The following is a 19863-nucleotide window of genomic DNA, read 5'->3' on the forward strand; positions in this document are numbered from 1 at the left end:
AAAAAACATAAAGAGAAATATAGCACAGATAAAATGAACATAAAAACAAACAAATACGTACAGAACAAGAATTAAGAACAACATCCCCACCATTATTTGGTATCATTGCAATGTCTGAACCACCAACAATTTGTGCACATTTGATAAAATAGAAACATAGATTTTGTTGGCTCATATGTACCCATTAAATTCTTTATACATTGCTGCATATCCTGAACTGGATGAAACATAATACAGGCAAACAACACCAAAAGTCTTGATTCATTTGTACCATAATGGATAATAGTTATGTGCCATTATAGATAAAAGACCTGCGATAAGAACAACAGAGCCAGCCCTATTGAACCTATGGCTTCTTATGCAAATCATGTGATACATCACCGAAATAAATTGGTCAAATAAAAAAAATTCTGCATAAACAGAACAAATAAAACTAATGTGATGCAAATGAGTGGTTTCCTTAATTATTACATTTTCAGAATATAAAAATACATATAACTTAGTGGTTTCTTCCAAATAAATTTTGATTTTAAGAATGTGATTATTATAAAAAGTTGGAGAAAAACATTTGGTGCACTTTACTTAGACTTGATCATTGAGATGTGTACATGGTGGTGTGTTATTATGGACACTGACTATGCATTATTAGTTTGCATGATCAAGACCATGGTTGACTGCGGACCTTCGTATCGGTGATGGACTTTTTGGGTGAGCGAGCTGTAAATAAAATAAGAAACACTTTTATTTAAATACATAGCTAAACTTTTTTTTCATAAACCTATAGTTCGAGTGAATATGATATACTTTGTAATATGCTTTAATCAAGGAATAGTGCCGTTTCCTCACTTATTTGCCTTCTTCATCCACTGATCAAATCTGTACAATAAAAGTTTATGAAGAGGAGAGAGGAAGGACAAAAAAAAGTGGGGGCTAAAGAAAAAATTCCAACTGTGCTAGAATTAGTGGAGCAGCAGCTAATAAATAATGTAAAGAGATGGACTTGTTGGAGGTGGTGAAAGGTTCTCTTTAAAAGGGGCTCTATCAGCAAAATTATGCTGTATGAGCTCCACATATGCGTGAATAGCCTTTAAAAAGGCCATTCAGGCACTGCTAATCTCATTTTAAACCCCTTCCCCCCTGTTTTAAAATAAAACTATAAAAACATATATGTAAATCATACCTATCGTGCGAGGTGGCCGGTGATGCACGATCCGTCATCTTCTGGCACACCTTCCTCTTCTTTCGGTGACACCCTCCGTTCCTGGCTCTTCCCTGGCTTCATCGTCGTCTTCTTCCGGCGGTTCAAATCTGATTGGTTCAAATCTGGCATGTGCGCACTGCCATTGAGAAAAATGGCGCCTGAGCATGCGCAGTAGCTCCGGAGGGAGCGCTACTGTGCACGCGCCTGATTTGAACCAATCAGATTTGAACCGCCGGAAGAAGATGAAGATGAAGTCGGGGAAGAGCCAGGACCGGAGGGCGTCGCCGAAAGAAGAGGATGGCGTGCCAGCAGATGACCGCCCAGCGTGCACGATAGGTGTGATTTACATATATGTTTTCATAGTTTTATTTGAAAACGGGGGGGGGGGGGGGGGGGGGGGGGTTTAAAATAAGATTAGTGGAGCCTGAATAGCCTTTTTAAAGGCTATTCACGCATATGTGGGGCTCTTACAGCATAATTTTGCTGATAGAATCCCTTTAACTACCATGATAATTGTAATTAACTCTTGGAAACAATGCAACAGTAAGGTTCCTGGGTTTCCTTTTTTTTTCTGTATTTCAGTTTGTTAAAAATGATGCATGCTCTGTCAAGTTTTTGTTGTAGTTTCTTTTCCATACAAAACAATTTTATGAAAAAAAAATAATTTTAAATTTTTACTTACAGTCCTATGAAAAAGTTTGGGCACCCCTATTAATCTTAATTATTTTTAGTTCTAAATATTTTGGTGTTTGTAACAGCCATTTCAGTTTGCTATATCTAATAACTGATGGACACAGTAATATTTCAGGATTGAAATGAGGTTTATTGAACTAACAGAAAATGTGCAATATGCATTAAACCAAAATTTGACCGGTGCTAAAGTATGGGCGCCTGTCACCAGAACCCAGCCCCACAGATTGATTCTGGTGACCCTAAACTAACTAAGTTTTCCCCATGTGAATTGGTGCCTCTCACCAAGATATCACTGTTACAGTGAGGGGAAAAATATCTGCGTGAAGACAGAAACTAGCATTCCGCCATCTTGTCTGTGTATATTCCATATTGCTTTCACTAATGTCTTGTCCCTCTCACGCAGCTACTGTGAGAGACTTGCAATTGTGCTTTCTTATCATATTTAGGAAAAGGTTGGAATGTTTCTGAGTTTCTCATAACTATTCCTTAGTTTCTCATGTTCCATAACAAGACACAGAATATTCATTAGATATGAGATCAGTCTAAACCAGTTCTAAGGATCAAGGACAGACCCTCCATCTTAAAGCACTGTGCTAGCATGTTTAGAACTAAAATGGATGACACAGACAACCAAGCGTTAACTCATGTATTACTTATGCATGTATTTATCATTTGTAAATGCCCATTTTATACGCTCACCAATGATAATTCACATTTCTATGTGATGTAGTTTGTTATGCCTAAATTAGCATATAGCCATTATTCCTCTATAAAAGCTAAGTAACATGTAATAAATGTCAGAACATTTTGATATACATCTGAGTATGTGTGGCTTTGGGTTCTCCCGAGCTCAGCAATCATTTTGTTTTTAATTTGGAAACGACAGCATGTGCTCCAGGAGTGTTTCCCCCGCCACTACAAAGAGCTAATTTGCATATTGACAAAAAAAAAAAGGAACTTCTTAGCAAAAGAGGCAGTAGTTGACAAGCGGAGAACACCATTTGATCCTAACTTATCCATCTGTGCAGACTGTAATACAAATGCTGCCATTTCACAATACATTCGCATTGTAATACATAGCATCAGTGGTCAGACCCCAGGAGTTCAAGATGCCTGAGAGATATAATAATTATGCCCGTTGCTGTTTCGCTTCTGAACCCCAATGCATAGGAATACAAGTGAAATGTCATTTTGGCTGCACAGTGAATGCCGTAAAAACTAAGCCCATAAGAAAGTCGCGCAAATGCAGTTTTTATCCAGTTAAACCTCTTTCTGAATTTTTTTCCAAATTCCCAGTACTTTGTACAGAATATTACATTTATCATTATGAAGCCCTAATATGGCTCTGTGAATGAGAAAAAAAATATGGGTTTTTAAAGGTGGGGAGTTAAAAACAAAAAATGCCTGCAGCTTGAATGGGTTAGGGTTAAAATCATAAACTATTACTATTGACAATACAAAAACAAGTTCAGCTCTGCTACATATTTAAATTACAAAATTACAAAAAAACACTTGCCTGGAATTTCCGTCTTAAAGCCTTGGTCATTAATGGGGTTAGTCCAGTTCCGTTCTCTTTGTTTTCTCTGTCATATAATGGGGTTCCACCTGGACTCCTGAAAAATACAATATAAGAAAAAAAATTCCAAAATTTTAATGCAAAATGTTTTACAGGCCCTCTCCATCCATCAGCCAAAGCACAGGAACAGTTAGAAAGAGCCTAAAGCACATAGAAAAGATTTGTAAAACATGCACCCCAGTTTTTGTTTTTTTGGCGCTAGCATTCTGACAAATTTCACTGATTTGTGTGCCCTGTATTTAAAGCTCCACAGTCCCCCACAGTATATAAAACACCCCCATAGCTCCAAACAGTAGTTGTGCCATATAAATTACACAGCCTCATTCCCAAGGAGTGCTCTGTTGCTCTCTTCCACTTGTCTCCTGCTCGACGCAGCAGGTCTGCAACAGACATCAGTAGTGGCAGTCTGAATGGTGGAGCAGGAAACTAAAGACTCCCTGCTTCACCATTTTATTCTAGCCTGAGGATGCAGATAGGGTTGTGCTGGGGCTGCCTGATCAGCTCTCAGATTGAATTGAGAGAAAATGGGACAAAACAGCTGTGCAGTGCAAACAAGTACATGCAAACTGCCTGGGACAAACCGTAGGAAAATTTTAACCCTTTCGCTGCCAGGCACGTACACTGTACGTGCTCCCAAGGTGGCACTTCAGTAGCGGAGGACGTACTTAGTCTACTTAGTCCCTACTAATGCCGATATCTCTGGACTGCATCAACATATCTTGATGCTTTAAAATGCATTTTAAAGAAGAGACTCTCATCTTTAAAATGATATCAGGGACTTGATGATTTTACTTACAGTTTTGTAGTGATTCACTGTTGAAAACACTATTTGGCATTGAGATCCAACTGCAGATCTCAATTCCCGACAGCGATTCAACAGTGAATTTCTCCAAAACTGTACATCCAATCATCGAGTTCTTGATATCATTTTAAAGATGAGATTCTCCTCTTTAAAATGCAATGCAAGATATGTTGATGCAGTCCAAAGATATAGAGCTCCAAAGTGTCCCCCCCCCCCTCCTGTCTAAGCAAGCAATTTGCGATCTAACAAGAAAGGAAGAGGGACACGGAGCAGCCCAGCAGAGAGAGAGAGACACAGAAACGATCTCTCTCTCTGCATAACTTGTATGTGACAGCAGGAGGGGGGGTGGCAGGGACTATATTGTCCCTATTAACCCTTCTCCTGCCAATCAGAGCGTATACTATACATTTGTCTCTGATTGTCACATACAGTTATAATGTAATTCCCCCCTGAGCTTTACTAGTGGGGTATTCTTATGTTATACCTCCTGAACATAACCAGGAAGTTTGTTGGTACTGTGACCCAGACATTTACCATTGTCCAGGTCGCAAGCCAAAAAAAAAAAAAAATCGCACCAAACACTTACACAACATATACATAAAGTCGCAAATAAAGTTTACATTTCACCCAATCCCTGTCCTGTCTATACCTGAGCTTTCTACAGTAAAATACGTCTCTAGTGATGTCCGTTACACGCTAAAATAATAGTAATAACGATTATCACTAGAGATGAACGTATAGATTGCTAAAATTATTATAGGGGGATGGAAAATAACATTTTTATGTAAAGTCCTATTTAATTTGCATGAACAAAATGGGATGGCGCATTTCTGCGATTTTGGCGATTCTTTAACACCCACCCCTGTAAATATATACGTGTGGTATTTATGAATGCCTCACATATTGCAGTTTTATGGACAGTACATTATGTTTGCAGAAAGGGATTTCTTGAGCCGCACTTTAGTGGCAAATTTGAATTTTTGCGCAATTTTTGCTAGCAATCTCTGTTTGCCGCAAAGTTGAATGAAGGTGCTTGTATATATAAACTATTAAATTGTGTTTTTATAGACGGTATGCTGTGTACTCTGAAAAAAGTTAGATTTTGGTATCACAGTCACAGTTTGGTAGGTGCAGTATAGCTTTTTAACATATTAGTGAACAACAGCAAAATCCTGCTTGTCTTCTGTACTCGTGTTTTTGGGAGTCCGAGCTCTTGTTGTAGTTGATGTTTGCGGTACATATAGTATATATACACTTTGTATACACCATAAGCTATTATTTTAAAAGTATTTTGTATATGAATGTGAGATTGAACATGAGTTTTAGGTGCAAATATGTGTTTTAGCGTATTTTTTCAAAAAATTATTTGTGTTGGTCGCAAAGTTGCATGAAGGTGGATGTGGCTATCGATGACCCATTAAGACATTTGTAATCTTCAGATTGTCTACTTTCAAAAAATATATAGGGTTTAGGGGTTCACTTACTTTTCATAGTGTGTAATCCCTACATTTTATAGGATGATACTTTTTTAACATTTCCAGCTTCAAAGCAGAATTTTGTTCCTTCCAGTTCTAGCGATTTTTTGAAGACACGTGCATGCGGGTTCAGGCCATAGTGATATGTATGAACTCTGCACAGGTTGAACTCTTATTTTTAGGAGGTTTGGTGCATTTAATTTTTTGTTTGGTTTCCGCTTTTAACAACTAATATACATTTATTTGCATTTTTTCATAAAACATTCACTTTAAATCAAAATTGCATGAAGGTGCCTGTTCGTATACAGTACCAAGTGGCATTCTGACAATGCTGCAGGTGTCTACTTTAAGAAAATATATAGGTATGGGGGGGTTGGATGCTTTTTTAATGTTGCAATTTAGGTTTGATTTGTCCATCTCAAAACTGTGAAAATTGCTCTGGCTACTGGAGGTGCAAAATTTCCAGAGACCCTTGGCAGCGAAAAGGTTAATAAAGCCCTATGGAATAATAATTTTGGTTAGCATGTGAATGCAATGAGCACAAAAAAAAAATTGCAAAAGTGTACACAGCCTTTAAGGCTAAGGTGGAAATGCAGTGTTTTTTTAAATCAGATTTTGTTGTGTTTTTTGAGCAAAAGTCAAACGTGGTTACGAAAGGAATGGAAAATATAAAGGAAGCACTTAGACCAGACCTGGGCAATGTATGGCCCCCGGGCCACATCCGGCCCTCTGACTGCTTCTATCCGGCCCGCATAGCTAGTGGAAGATTTTTTTCAAGGACCTGTGATGATGTCATCATAGCCTATCATCAGGATAGGCTATGACTCATTAGTGGGTGGAGCCACACGGGACTGTGAGCTTGATGCAAGCTGCCGGCAATGGGGGCTGCTGGATGATAAAGAGAGAAGACGCAGCATGTGTGAGCAAGACGGGGGAACTAGGGGCAGATGTAGGGGGGCAGTTCAACTGAATGCACATGGAGGGGGGACATTAAACTAGGGGGCAGATGGAGGGTGACAAACTGGGGCAGCTGGAGGAGGATATTAAACCATGGGGGGTAGCTGGAGGGGGACATGTCTGCCTCTAATTGTCACCAGTTTAATGTCCCCCTCCAGCTGCCCCAGTTTCATGTCCCCCTCTAGTTTCTGCTAGTTTATACTGGGGCACCAGGAGAGGGACTTAATACTGTGGGACATTTGGAGGGAAACCTTATAATGTGGGGGTGTATAATGTTAGGGTGACTGTAGGAGGATTTTACTTTGTGGGGCACATGGAAAAATGATTGAGAATGGGCGGAGTCAGAGAAGTGAGTGGAACTAAATTTGCCATGGCACGCATGGCCCTCTAGAACCGTGTGGCCCCATGGGAAAATTAATTGTCCACCCCTGACTTAGTCGTTTCCCTTCTATCAATTCCACTCCTGACTTTGGCTCAAAAAACCGCAGCACTATAGGGAAAAGTAAAATATTTTCCAGTAAATTTTCGGTATCAGTTCCACGTAGTTTTCAAGATCTCTGGCTGCTGTGATTTAATAGGAGCTTCTGTTTACTAAAAATCTGTATGGTAACATAATGGACACAAAGGTCATTAAAGTATGTGCATCAATGATGTGTGTCCATCACATAACCCAACCAGATCAGACTATTAGCCCTATTAGACGCTCGAGGGGCTTTCATGGATGCTTGATCTCCGTGGACACTTTTCCAGGGATTGTGGGCATACAGCGACCTGATGTGTTGATGCCGTGTGGCTGGAAGTGTCCTCGTCCCTAGCGGCCTGTTTTTTTTTTATGCCTCTTCCCTCCCCCCCCCCCCCCTTCACTGTCTCTTTACTACTTTTGATGCATGATTTACTTTGCATTGTATTTGTCTGTTGTGGCTTGTCATATTTGCAGACCTCTTTTTGGGGGTTCTGTCCTGTTATTTACCATGTTTTGGGGGGTTTTTTGTGTACTTTTGTAATAAATAAAGAATTTGCATTAATTAACATTCTCAGTAAAAATACAACTTACCTTTCCATGTTGACTTTTCTAAGACGTTGCCTGACATCCAGTGGGCTATTGAACTTTTCTCTGCATAGATAAAATCCATCAATAATTTCAGCTGGAAGCAGTAGAAAATTAGCTTTACAAATATTCCAATTCAGCAACTTACTTAAAAACATGTGAGAGACACTTTGGTCCCGGTTTGGAAGTCATCTTCAGTTTAATACCCCTCAGTTCTGATACGGTGAACAGTGGAATGCACTGACTTCTGTTTAATGTCTTCTAAAATATAGTGGAGACCATATATTAAACAAAAGCTATTAAAGTAATAATGTATAAAATGAAGATAATAAAAAGTTGACACAGCCTATTATGTCAGACCTAATAACCACAAATAAGTAACACAAACGGTGATAGCAGCAGCATAACCAAGTATCCATATAGTGGGGTGAGTCTCCTTACACAATAGGAAGCTACACCAAGTAAACAAATGCAGAGAATGCCAAAGGTCCTAGAGCAGTTGTTCTTAATCGGGGTTCGATCGAACCCTAGGCCCTATGCACAGTTCATTTTGTGCACCAGTAAAAAAACATACCTATGTCTTGAATTTGGAAAAAAAATCATATTTGATTTATCACTCAAGAAAGGTTCGGTGAATGTGCATATGAAACTGGTGGGTTCGGTATCTCAAACAAGGTTAAGAACCACTATCGTAGAGAAACCCAGAAATCACTCAAAACACTGCTAAAGGTATTTGGGTGCAATTATTAACCCATCAATAGCACTAACAGACCTTTTTAAAAAAAAAAAAAAAAAAAAAAAAAAGTTTTTAGCCTGGAAAGCCCCTTTAAACAACTTTTAAAAGTTGTGGCTTTTAGAAGAAGAGCAGTCAAAAATGAAAATCTAAAAATGACTGCGGCGGGAAGGGGTTTTAATTCTTTATGGAACTTACTTTTTGCTGGTCTATGCCATCTTTGGTTTTTCTTAATTTGACATTCAGAAGGTCCTTGAGGGTTATCTGAACGGGTCCTTCTTGTTTTACAGGTGGTGCCTGTAATATACGTGTCAAGATTTTATTTTAGAATATAAAGAAAATAGAGACTAGAGGTGAGTGAACAGTGAAACATTCGAGATTCGTTTCGAGTAGAGCCTCAATATTTGACTACTCAATCGAATATCGAATCCCATTATAGTCTATGGGAAAAAATGCTTGTTTCAGGGAAAACCACTATTTGACTAAAGTCCACGAGTAGCAGGAGGAGAGTGTTTAGGAGGAGCGCTGTGCAGTTAAAGCGTACGGACCACATTATAGTATATGGGGTCCGTGCGCTTTAACTGCACAGCGCTTGCAGTTGTGCTGATAAAAAGTAAGCTCACTCGGAACCGCAAGCTGCCAGCTCTCCTGACTAGCAGAGACGAACCTGCGGCAAATCAACGCTGGTTCTGCTGGAGGCTCATCCTTGCTAGTCGGGAGAGCTGGCAGATTGCTGTCACGAGGCAGCTGACTTTTTTGTCATAGGAATGCATTGACCAGCGTTGATTGGCCAGTGTACAGCATTCGGCCAATCAACGCTGGTTCTGCCGGAGGCTCGTCTGTGAAAAGGTGGAGTCTAAGATTGGACTGCTGTGGGTATATCATGGGTATAAGAAATTAGTATATAAAATATATAATGTATATAAAGTATATAGTATAAAGTATAGTATATAGTATAAAGTATATAAAGTATATAAAATATCACAACTCATTATCAATTTTGTATACTCATAAGTATAATGATTTTTAATTTGATTTAAAAATGTATCCAACCTTTGGCTGAGTGCTTGTCACTGTCTTCAAAAGTGGCAAATGTTTTTTGAATACAATATTCGGTGGTGGAAGTGGTGGTGGAGGGGGAGGAGGAGGCGGTGGAGGTGGTGCTGGTAGGGAAGGCAATAAACCCACTCCTGCTGCTTCCATCTTAGATTCTTTTATAGAAGGCAGGATCTTTGCTTTCTGACAATTACAGCAGCAGACACTTCCTGATAAACTTGAATTGGTGCCTTTAGTCTGAAAGAAAATGGACATTACTAACATCAGCAGATATTGAAGATGTCATCTGCTTATATTCCAGTTGAAAAACTGACATAGATGCTCACCTGAAGTGACAGCTGCAGCTTTAGAAACTCAACTTCAAGTTTATGTAAGCGCCGTTTCAATGTATGTTGCTCAATATAGTAGTGGAAAGGTGGACTAATGATATTTTTTACAAAAGTGAGCCGCTGGAAGAAATATATATAGTGGTGAACTCAAATGATAGATTAACCTCCACCCACACAGCTCTGTGGAGCCACCCCCCATTATCAATCAGAATCCCACTTTTTTTTAACCCCTTTTATGCTACAGTCAAGGCTAACTGCAGCATCTAATTTGTTTTACAAAAAAAAAAGGAAAAAGAGAATGTTTTTCCCCTTGTTAACGAGAAAAATTTTTTTTAATTGTTGCTAGAATTGATCCTAGAATTCATGTTTTCTCTTCATTTTGCCTCAAAGAAACATTAGGTACCGTATATACTCGAGTATAAGCAGTTTTTGTGCTGAAAAAGCCCCCGTTGGCTTATATTTGAGTTAAGAAAAAATAATTTATTTTTTTATTATTTTTTTTTGGGGGGGGGAAGGGGGGGCAGTCTGTGATCAACCGCAATAGTAATGTATAGAATCTCCCATAAAATAGTGAGAAAAATATTAATAATATTTAATAAATATAATAGTAAAAATAAATAAAAGTTCTAAATCACTCCTTTCCCTAGAATACATATAAAAGTAGGAAATGATTGTGAAACACATACACATTAGGTATCCCTGTGTCTGTAATTGCCCGGTCTACTGAATATAGGGTACCTGCAGTGCTCTTGTTCCGTTGGGAAGGGGTTAATAGGAGCACTGCTGATACTGTATATTCAGCCAGGCTGAATTTCAAGTGGGGGAAAGAAAAACAGTCCTCAAGCTCAGAGAAGGGGCAGACAGACAACAAAAACAACCCCTCCCCTTCCCCATCACCTACTGCACCCAAAAACTCCGACCATTTTCATTTTTTAAATTTTCCAGTAGCTGCTGCATTCGGTATTCTCCAAATGTTTTATTCTTGGAGATAAACTGCTGCCAAAAGAGTCTGGTAGTGGCTTTCTACCCTCTGCTATGTTATTACACGTGTACTGCTTGGGTGAGTCAAGTGTGCATGTATAAGGGGGTGTTTGGCAAGATAGCTGGTACAGAAGTTTTGCCAATCTTATTTGTATGGCCAGCTTAAGGGAGTTGTCCAGGACCTAAAGGATAGGTAATCAGTATCAGATTGGACTGGGTCCAACACCTTGACCCCGAAGTGGTTGCTGGAAGTTGTATATCAGGTATACAGCCATAAGCAGACCTGCTTATATTCAAGTGAATGGGAGCAAGGCTGTAGTTCTCCCGCTCCATTGCTACAATGTATGGAGCGCTGTACACTGCATACATCTTTTGGTCTGTACACTATAGCTGTGGTGACTAGAACTGCAGCTCTGCGCCCTTTCGCTTGAATATGAGCAAGGCTGATTCTAGCCATAAACTTTATATACAGCTTCCGGTAGCTCCATCAGGTATGGGCTCATGTGAGACCCTGACCGATCTGATACAGATGACCTATCCTACCCATCAGTATCAATTATCTTCAGATCCTGGACAAGCCCTTGATGACAGCCTATCTTTCAACTTCAGATTTCAGGGGGTAGGTTATATAATCAGTGATTTTAATATATCCAATATCTACCTTGGAAGTTGAGAGGTTTTATTTAATCACTCCCATTGAAGCACAACAACCCTGCATAGCTAACATAGCTGCCATCTTAACTCCAGCAATAAATTATATTTACATTAACATACCTTTTTCATACTGTTATGGATCCACAAACATAAAGATATGAAGGTTTTCACTATTGAACTCACTACATTTCTAATACTGGGTAATCTGAGCCAAAAAGAGTACACAAAACTGAAATCCCATGATAGCCTTGCCTCTGTCTTTGGCGTTAACCTGCAAACATGAAGAATATACAGCAAGTATTCATTTATATGGAAAAAAAAACACGTACACCACTGTGTTAATTTAAAAGAAAAAAAAAGATAGATAGATAATAGATAGACGAGTCATTCCATTCATGCAGAGCAATCTGAAACATTAACAATATCTGGTACACAGTAGATAAACTTACTCTGTAGTATCACAACTGGAATGTTGCATCTTCTTTATAGCCCATGGTTTCCGTTTCTTCGGTTTACCAGGTCTTTTGCGTGCTTGCAGGAACTTTGCCATGATCTACGCAGAGATATAATAGATATAGTTAAGACCATTAAAAAAAATAATTATCAGTGTCTAAAGAAGTCATCATATTACTGTACTATTGATAGTTACACAGGAGTATGTAATAAACTATATTATATATTATTACTATTGACAATCAGCATAATTTTACTAAGGACAGAAGTTAACTGGACTGCCTAACCAGATTAGAAATGAGTACAAGCCTAGACAAAAGGGAGGTTGTGAATATAGCATTTTTGGACTTTGCAAAGGTATTTGACACTGTCCTTCGGACATTTAACCCCTTAATAATGCAGGACAGTTTGTAAGATCAAGGGGTTGTCGGGGATAAACTGATCTTTCTAATTTAGGCTACTGTGACGTCACTTCTTCTTGGAGGCCAGCACCTCTTCTTTTTGACATCTGTGCAATAATAGAGCAGCTGTACTGCACAGGCGTGGACAGCCGTCAAACATCAAGAAGTGATGTACCGTCCTCAGAAGGTCCGAATCAGAAGACAGGTTAGTATGATGGGGTGGGGGGGTTGAGTTAGTTAGGAAAGGCTATAAGTGGGCAGGCTAGCTAGGGAGGGGGTGTTAATGAGAAAGGGATTGGGAGGTAGTGAGAGATGGAGGAGTTGCGAGTCATGTCTGAATGAAACCCAAGACAATGTGGTAGTTGTAGCAACAGAAAGATGCCCATATAAACAAAAGCAGAAGATGCCAGGAGCTCACAAAGAAAGCCAGAAATCACTCAAAACACTGCTAAAGGTATTTGGTTGCACTTATTATTAACCTATTAATAGCACTAATAGACATTTTTGAAAAATATTTTCTTGCCCAGAAAAATTAAAATAGGTGATAAATGTTAACTGAACGAGAAACACAACTCAGGTATCCAGCACATTCGGGTCTAAACAGTGGAGAAGAGCCAGCGTATTACTAGTGAATCAACATCTTGTAGAAGTTCTCTTTATGTAAGATACACCCAGAGGTCGTAGTCGCCCTTAATCAACAAGGCCGTGCCCATAATAGGCTCAGCCAAATAGTTATCCCACTTGGATACTTTAGCTATGTGTAAGTAAAATATCCAGAGTGGGTCTGAGAGGAGCTGATAAATATCTGAAATGAGACCAGCAGTAGTAACACCGAATTTACAAAGCTTTTCAAAAAACGTAGGTGTTGGGGCCGTGGAAGATAGTACAGGCTAAATATGAGATTTGAATATATGAAAACTCACTAGACCAGAGCAGGCCAAAATTGGATTGAAGATCAGAAAACGGAAAGAGGGAACATGTCCTGATCTATAACACTGGCAAACCTGAAAAGACCAGCCTGTACTCAAGGGTCTGCCACTAGTGTAGAGAGTCCTGGAGGGAAGTTAGGATGGAGGAGGAATGCTGTCATAGAAGAGTGTGCATAGGATACAGGAAAGTGAGCTGCACAAGTGTGCCAAACATCCCTTGTAAGCACCATATGGCTAAGCAAGTCAGTCCTTGGACGACAGCAAGGACTGGACCAAAACAAGGAATTAGGATAATGTGGGGAAAGCCACAACTTCTCTACATACATCCATTTGAAATAGGCCTGAAGGGTGGACCAAGGCAGGATCCGATGCAACTGGGTTGTCCAGTAATACATAGCTAGATTAGGAAGGGAAGGGCCTCCCCTCACCCTAGGGGTCATCCTGAACTGCCTAGAAAGCCTCAGTCTCCCTCCGGGCCAGAAAAACCGTACAATTGAGCCCTACAAAGAAAATCCCTAAGGTGAACCAGTATCATGAGGGTCTCAAATAGAGTAGTTTAGGCAAGATAATCATTTTTATGGTAGCTATATGGCTAAAGAGCAGGGAGGAACGACCCCTCCCTCTGCTCACACAGCTCGTCCATAGACCAGTATTATCAGGAGAGGGAGGGGGGAGTTCCTCCCCGCTCCACAGTACAGCGCGATAGGCGCTGCTGGGCGGAAGGGCGTCCCTGGCTAACTGTCAGAAACGCCCTTCTGACACTAAAGCGCTACAGTCCCGGGACCGATAGTGCTTTACACCGGGCACAGATCAGGAAAGCCGATAGTGTGCTGAATTCAGCGCACTGTCAGCTTTCCAGCAGTATATAAAACTGCATGTGCTCGATCTGATGAAAGGTCCTCTTTAAGGCCAGCCAAACTAGAGTGAGGAATCTAGATAGGTAGACCCTCCACCTTGGAGGCGTTAACCTTATAGCTGTATAGATGGCCAAAACAAGACAGGAGATCATGGAGGTTAGGGAGGGAAACATGAAGATTGGTAAGGGTCAGAAGGATGTCATCAGCAATATGGAGTGTTTTTTGCGATTGCAGATCTTGATCCCCGAAATATCCAAGTGAAAGCGGACAGATGACATCTAAGGGTTTAATGCAGAGGACAAAGAGGAGAGGTTAAAGCGGACAACTCTGTCGCATTCCGTTGTGAAGGAAAAAGGGAAGAGAAGAGGCATGGGTGAGTTTAATCGGCACGGATGGGAATGAGTAAAGGCCTCTAATTGTGTTCAAGAAGAGAACATGGAGGCCATATGTGGCCAGGGCTGTAAACAGGAACGGCCACTCCAGTTTATCAAATGCCTTTTCTGCACCCAAGTTGAGTACTAAAAGTTCACAGCCAGATTGAGAGACCACATAAATAAGATCGATTGTTCTCCTAGCACTATTTCCCCCCTTCCCCGACAACAAGGGACAAAGCCAACCTGATCTTTATGGATCAAGGGTGGGAGACCTACATTGGGCATGGAAGACAGAAATTTAGTAAACAGCTTGAATTCTATATTCAGGAACAGGATTTGCCTACACAAAAAATCATATATGTTGGCGTAAACTGCTGCTTGGACACACAGCAGGGCTCAGAAGAGAAGGAGTTTTTTAGCTTTCGGAGTATAGATTTAAAAGGGAGTTTCTGGACACCATGTTGTTTTTGCAGAGCCCTGCAGGTGCCAGTAAACTGGAATTCCCCAAGAGGTGACCCATTTTGTAGAGGCAATTTTAGGGTCTCTGCAAATGTGACATTGCATCCAAAAACCAACTAACCATTGCGTTCTATAAGCTACATAGCACACCTTCACATCTGCGCCCTTCTGTGTGCCCAAGGGCAGTTTATGCCCACATGTATGACACTGTTGTACAAAGGAAAACATGATTAAGGGTGCGTTCACACGATGTAAAATGGAACGTGATCTGGCACGTATACGGCGTGTCAGAGTTTGGGCGCTCAAAAAGATCCCATTGATTTCAATGGGAGTTACGAGCGTATACGCAGCGTAATTTTGCACCCTCAAAATTACGGGCGCAAAATTACGTGGCGTATATGCTTGTAACTCCCATTGAAATCAATGGGATCTTTTTGAGCGCTCAAACTCTGACACGCCGTATACGTGCCAGATCACGCTCCATTTTACATCGTGTGAACGCACCCCATCAATGTCATATGTGGGTATAAACGGCTGACAGCACAGATGGGAAGGATCACTATTTTGGTTTCTGAACGTCATGCCACTTTTGCAGAGCCCTTGAATTGCCAGTAAAGTGGAATCCGCAGACATGTCACCCCATTTTGGAAACTACACCACTGAAGGGATTTATCAAATGGCGTAGCAAGCACTTTTAATCTATGAATGTTGCATTAATTTATTTTTCAGAAATGAATGATAATGAAAAGTGAACATTGCAATTTTTCCAGATATACACCATTTCAGTACCCAATATGTTGTGCCCAGCTTGTGTCAGCAGAGACACACGATCCAAAAACTGTTAAAGAGGACCTTTCATCAGATTGGGCACAGGCAGTTCTATATACTGCTGGAAAGTTGACAGTGCGCTGAATTCAGAGCACTATCGGCTTTCCCGATCTGTGCCCCGGGTAAAGCGCTATCGGTCCCGGTACCGTAGCGCTTTACAGTCAGAAGGGCGTTTCTGACAGTTAGCCGGGGACGCCCTTCTGCCCAGCAGCGCCTATAGCGCTGTACTGTGGAGCGGCGAGGAACGCCCCCTCCCCTCCTGCTAATACTCGTCTATGGACGAGCACTGTGAGCAGAGGGAGGGGGCGTTCCTCCCCGCTCACACTGTGCAGCGCGATAGGCGCTGCTGGGCAGAAGGGCGTCCCTGGCTATCTGTCAGAAACGCCCTTCTGACTGTAAAGCGCTACGGTACCGGGACCGATAGCGCTTTACCCGGGGCACAGATCGGGAAAGCCGACAGTGCACTGAATTCAGCGCAATGTCAGCTTTCCAGCAGTATATAGAACTGCCTATGCCCAAATTGATGAAAGGTCCTCTTTAAAGAGGACCTTTCACCACTTTTGGGCACATGCAGTGTTATATACTGCTGGAAAGCTGACAGTGCGCTGAATTCAGCGCACTGTCGGCTTTCCCGATCTGTGCCCGGTGTAAAGAGCTTACGGTGCCGGTACCGTAGTGCTCTATGGTCAGAAGGGCGTTTCTGACCATTAGCCAGAGACATCCTTCTGCCTCGCGGCGCCTATCGCGCTGTGCTGTGGAGCGGGGAGGAACGCCCCCTCCCGCTCCTGATAATGCTCGTCTATGGACAAGCGCTGTGAGCAGAGGGAGGGGGAGTTCCTCCCGGCTCCACAGCACAGCGTGATAGGCGCCGCGAGGCAGAAGGACGTTCCTGGCTAATGGTCAGAAACGCCCTTCTGACCATAGAGCACTACGGTACCGGCACCGTAAGCTCTTTACAGCGGGCACAGATCGGGAAAGCCGACAGTGCGCTGAATTCAGCGCACTGTCAGCTTTCCAGCAGTATATAACACTGCATGTGCCCAAAAGTGGTGAAAGGTCCTCTTTAAGTGGGCATCCCAAGAACAACAGATTTTGGAGCATTCATCTCTGATACAAGCCGGGTACAAAATATTATGCACTAAAACTACATATACCTGGAAAAAATTGCCATTTTCACCTTTCTCCATCAACTGCATATTCATAGTCTATGCTCCAAAAACCAAACAGCGCTCCTTCCCTTCTGTGCCCAAGCAGCAGCTTACACCCACACCATTTTTGTGTGCTTATAATTTGACTAAATTTTATTAACTCTTTCTTGATAGATTTGGAAAACAAAACAAAAAATCAATTCTGGCATAGCTTTTCACCTTTTAATTTTTTTCCGCACATCATAAGAAAAAGGTTGTTTTTATTCTATGAGTCCGTAGGATTATGGCAATACACAATTTATATTGTTTTTTTATGTGTTACTAATTTAGCAAAATAAAAATCCATTTGGGGACATAAATCAATTATTTTTACATCATCTTCTGAGATGCACATTTTTATTTTTTGGCTGATAGGGCTTACTTTTTGTAGGAAGACCTGTGCTTTTTATTGGTACTGTTTTGGGGTAAATGTGACTTTTTGATCACTTTTTATAGCATATTTTGTAAGACGAGTTGGAGAAAAATCATTATTTCTGGCGCTGTTTTTTTCACGACATTCACTGTGCAGGCTAAATAATGTTTCAGTTTCATTGTACGGAATGTTATGAACGCAGCAATTCCAAACGTATTTTTTTTTTATTAATTTTTAGAGTTTTCTTTTATATAATTAATTTTAAATAGGAAAGGGGCATTTTGGGGCTTAATTAATTTATTAATATTCTTTCATACACTTTTTTTTTTTCCCCACAACTGTAAAGTGATGTTCCTCTAGGGGACCTGATCAAGCAATGCTTGATCTGATCACTGATTCAGTACTATACACTTGTATACACGTGTACTGCAGTCTATAGAGGAAGTCAGTCTAAGGGTTCGTTCACATGTGCACCCAGTCTCCGTTCTCAGGTTTCTGTTTTCTGCAGACAGAAGACGGAAACCTGGCAGACCGTGTCCGACCGTCAGCGTTTTGTACTCTCCGTGTGAAACCTGTTATTTTAAACCAGACACAAAAGTCTTGCATGTCCGACTTTGTATCCAGTTAAAAAAAAAACTGTTTCACCGCAAACAGCACAAAACGCTCAACGGCCGGACACTTTTCAAATCCATGGGTCTGAAAAATGCCTGCAGGTTTCCGTTTCCTGCCCAGTTTAGGGCAGGAAACAGAAACCTGCAAAACGAAAACCCGGGGCGCAGATGTGAATGAGTCCTAAGCAGTTGCATAGGCTGACATCCTCCCATCCCAGCAGGATACCAGGTATTGAGGACTTGGATCACTGATCAAACCCGTGGCTGCAGAAAATACATGGTGGGGGGTGCCGAGGGGCTCAATAACATGTCGGAACCCCTTGGATCCCGCTGTCATGTTTGACCACAGCATCAAAGGGGTTACAAGCATGATGTAATTTTACTGCCAGGAACTTTAAAGGGGCTCTATCAGCAAAATCATGCTGATAGAGCCCCACATATGCGTGAATAGCCTTTAAAAAGGGTATTCAGGCGCCGCTAAAGTTATATTAAACTACCCCCCAGTTTTAAAATAGAACCCTAAAAAAGAATGTTATCTACTTACGCATTGTGCACACTGGGCGGGCATTCAGGGTGCGCAGTCTTCTTCATCCACGCCTCTTCTTCCTCCGATGTCCTCCGGTTCCGTCCTCCTCCGGCGCTCGCGAACTGACACTGATAAAAAAAAAAAAAATGGCCTGGGCGCCTGCGCAGTAGCCGTAGTAGAAGCCGCATGCTACTGCGCAGGCGCCCAGGCCATTTTTTTTATATCAGTGTCCGCTCGCGAGCGCCGGAGGAGGACGGGACCCAAAGACATCGGAGGAAGAAGAGGCGTGGATGAAGAAGAAGACACACCCTGAATGCTCGCCCACAGTGCACGATGCGTAAGTAGATCACATTCTTTTTTAAGGTTTTATTTTAAAACGGGGGGTTAGTTTAATATAACTTTTCCGTGCCTGAATAGCCTTTTTAAAGGCTATTCATGCATATGTGGGGCTCCATCAGCATGATTTTGCTGATAGAGCCCCTTTAAATCCATGTGCAGATGAGTTGTTCAGTCCATCAGAGGTTCTGCTGCAATTGCTAGACTAACCATCTTCACTTATGGTTGCCACCTATTGCTGCCCCCAACATAACGTTTGACAGGTCTGGATAGGCGGGGACTGCAGCAGATAAAGCTATGCCCTGGGTGAAATGAATAGATCACTGGTATTCAGGTTAATGTCAAACTGCAGAGTTGTTCTTTAGTGATGCAAGGTAATCACAGAAAATTTCAAGTCTTTTATCACTGATGTGTCAAAGTGTCACCTACGGTATGTCTAGCCCCTAAGCTCAATTCTATTTCCTGTTTCTGCAGACCCCATAATACAGCACTATATACCTTCCAGGACCTTACACTGTGAGGATCACATGCATTATAATAAAAATATACTCCGATAGGGATCAAGGAGTTTACACGCATTGTGATAAAATACATGTATGATAGGGATATCAGGGGGTTTACATACATTGTGATAAAATGCGTGTATGATAGAGATTAGGGGGTTTACATACATTGTTATAAAATGCATGTATGATAGAGATCAGGGGGTTTACATACATTGTGATAAAATGCATGTATGATAGGGATCAGAGGGGGTTTCCGTGTAGTGTAATAAATCGACCTAATGAAGCAAGCGTGTCTGGCATGTCCTGGCCCGCTGCCCGCAGTGATGCTGAGCTGGCAGTGCCTAGGTAATTGGGCTCACCGTGCTTGAGCTGATAGGCGCCGCTCCCTCACTCCTCCGCCCGCAGCCTGACAATCCACACACACAACACTTCTATTTTCAAAATTACAACGCGACGCGCTCCAGCCAATCCCTAACCTCGGCCACCCTAGACACCGCCCCCATCCGTTAGCTCCCTCA

General features: G+C 41.4%; 1 protein-coding gene across 1 annotated transcript; it reads right to left on the minus strand.

The window, feature by feature from the left end:
* Positions 1-536: 536 nt before the first annotated feature.
* On the minus strand, positions 537-19742 carry PRR11 (proline rich 11). The gene is given in 10 exon segments (XM_075264949.1): positions 537-717; positions 3411-3507; positions 7759-7818; positions 7901-8013; positions 8684-8782; positions 9539-9778; positions 9868-9990; positions 11626-11763; positions 11951-12058; positions 19705-19742. Coding segments are annotated over 9 exon segments (1047 nt in total). The 5' UTR covers positions 12056-12058; positions 19705-19742; the 3' UTR covers positions 537-645.
* Between the last annotated feature and the right edge of the window lie 121 nt (positions 19743-19863).

Source organism: Leptodactylus fuscus, chromosome 2, assembly GCF_031893055.1.
Source record: "Leptodactylus fuscus isolate aLepFus1 chromosome 2, aLepFus1.hap2, whole genome shotgun sequence".
NCBI classification, from domain to species: Eukaryota; Metazoa; Chordata; class Amphibia; order Anura; family Leptodactylidae; genus Leptodactylus; species Leptodactylus fuscus.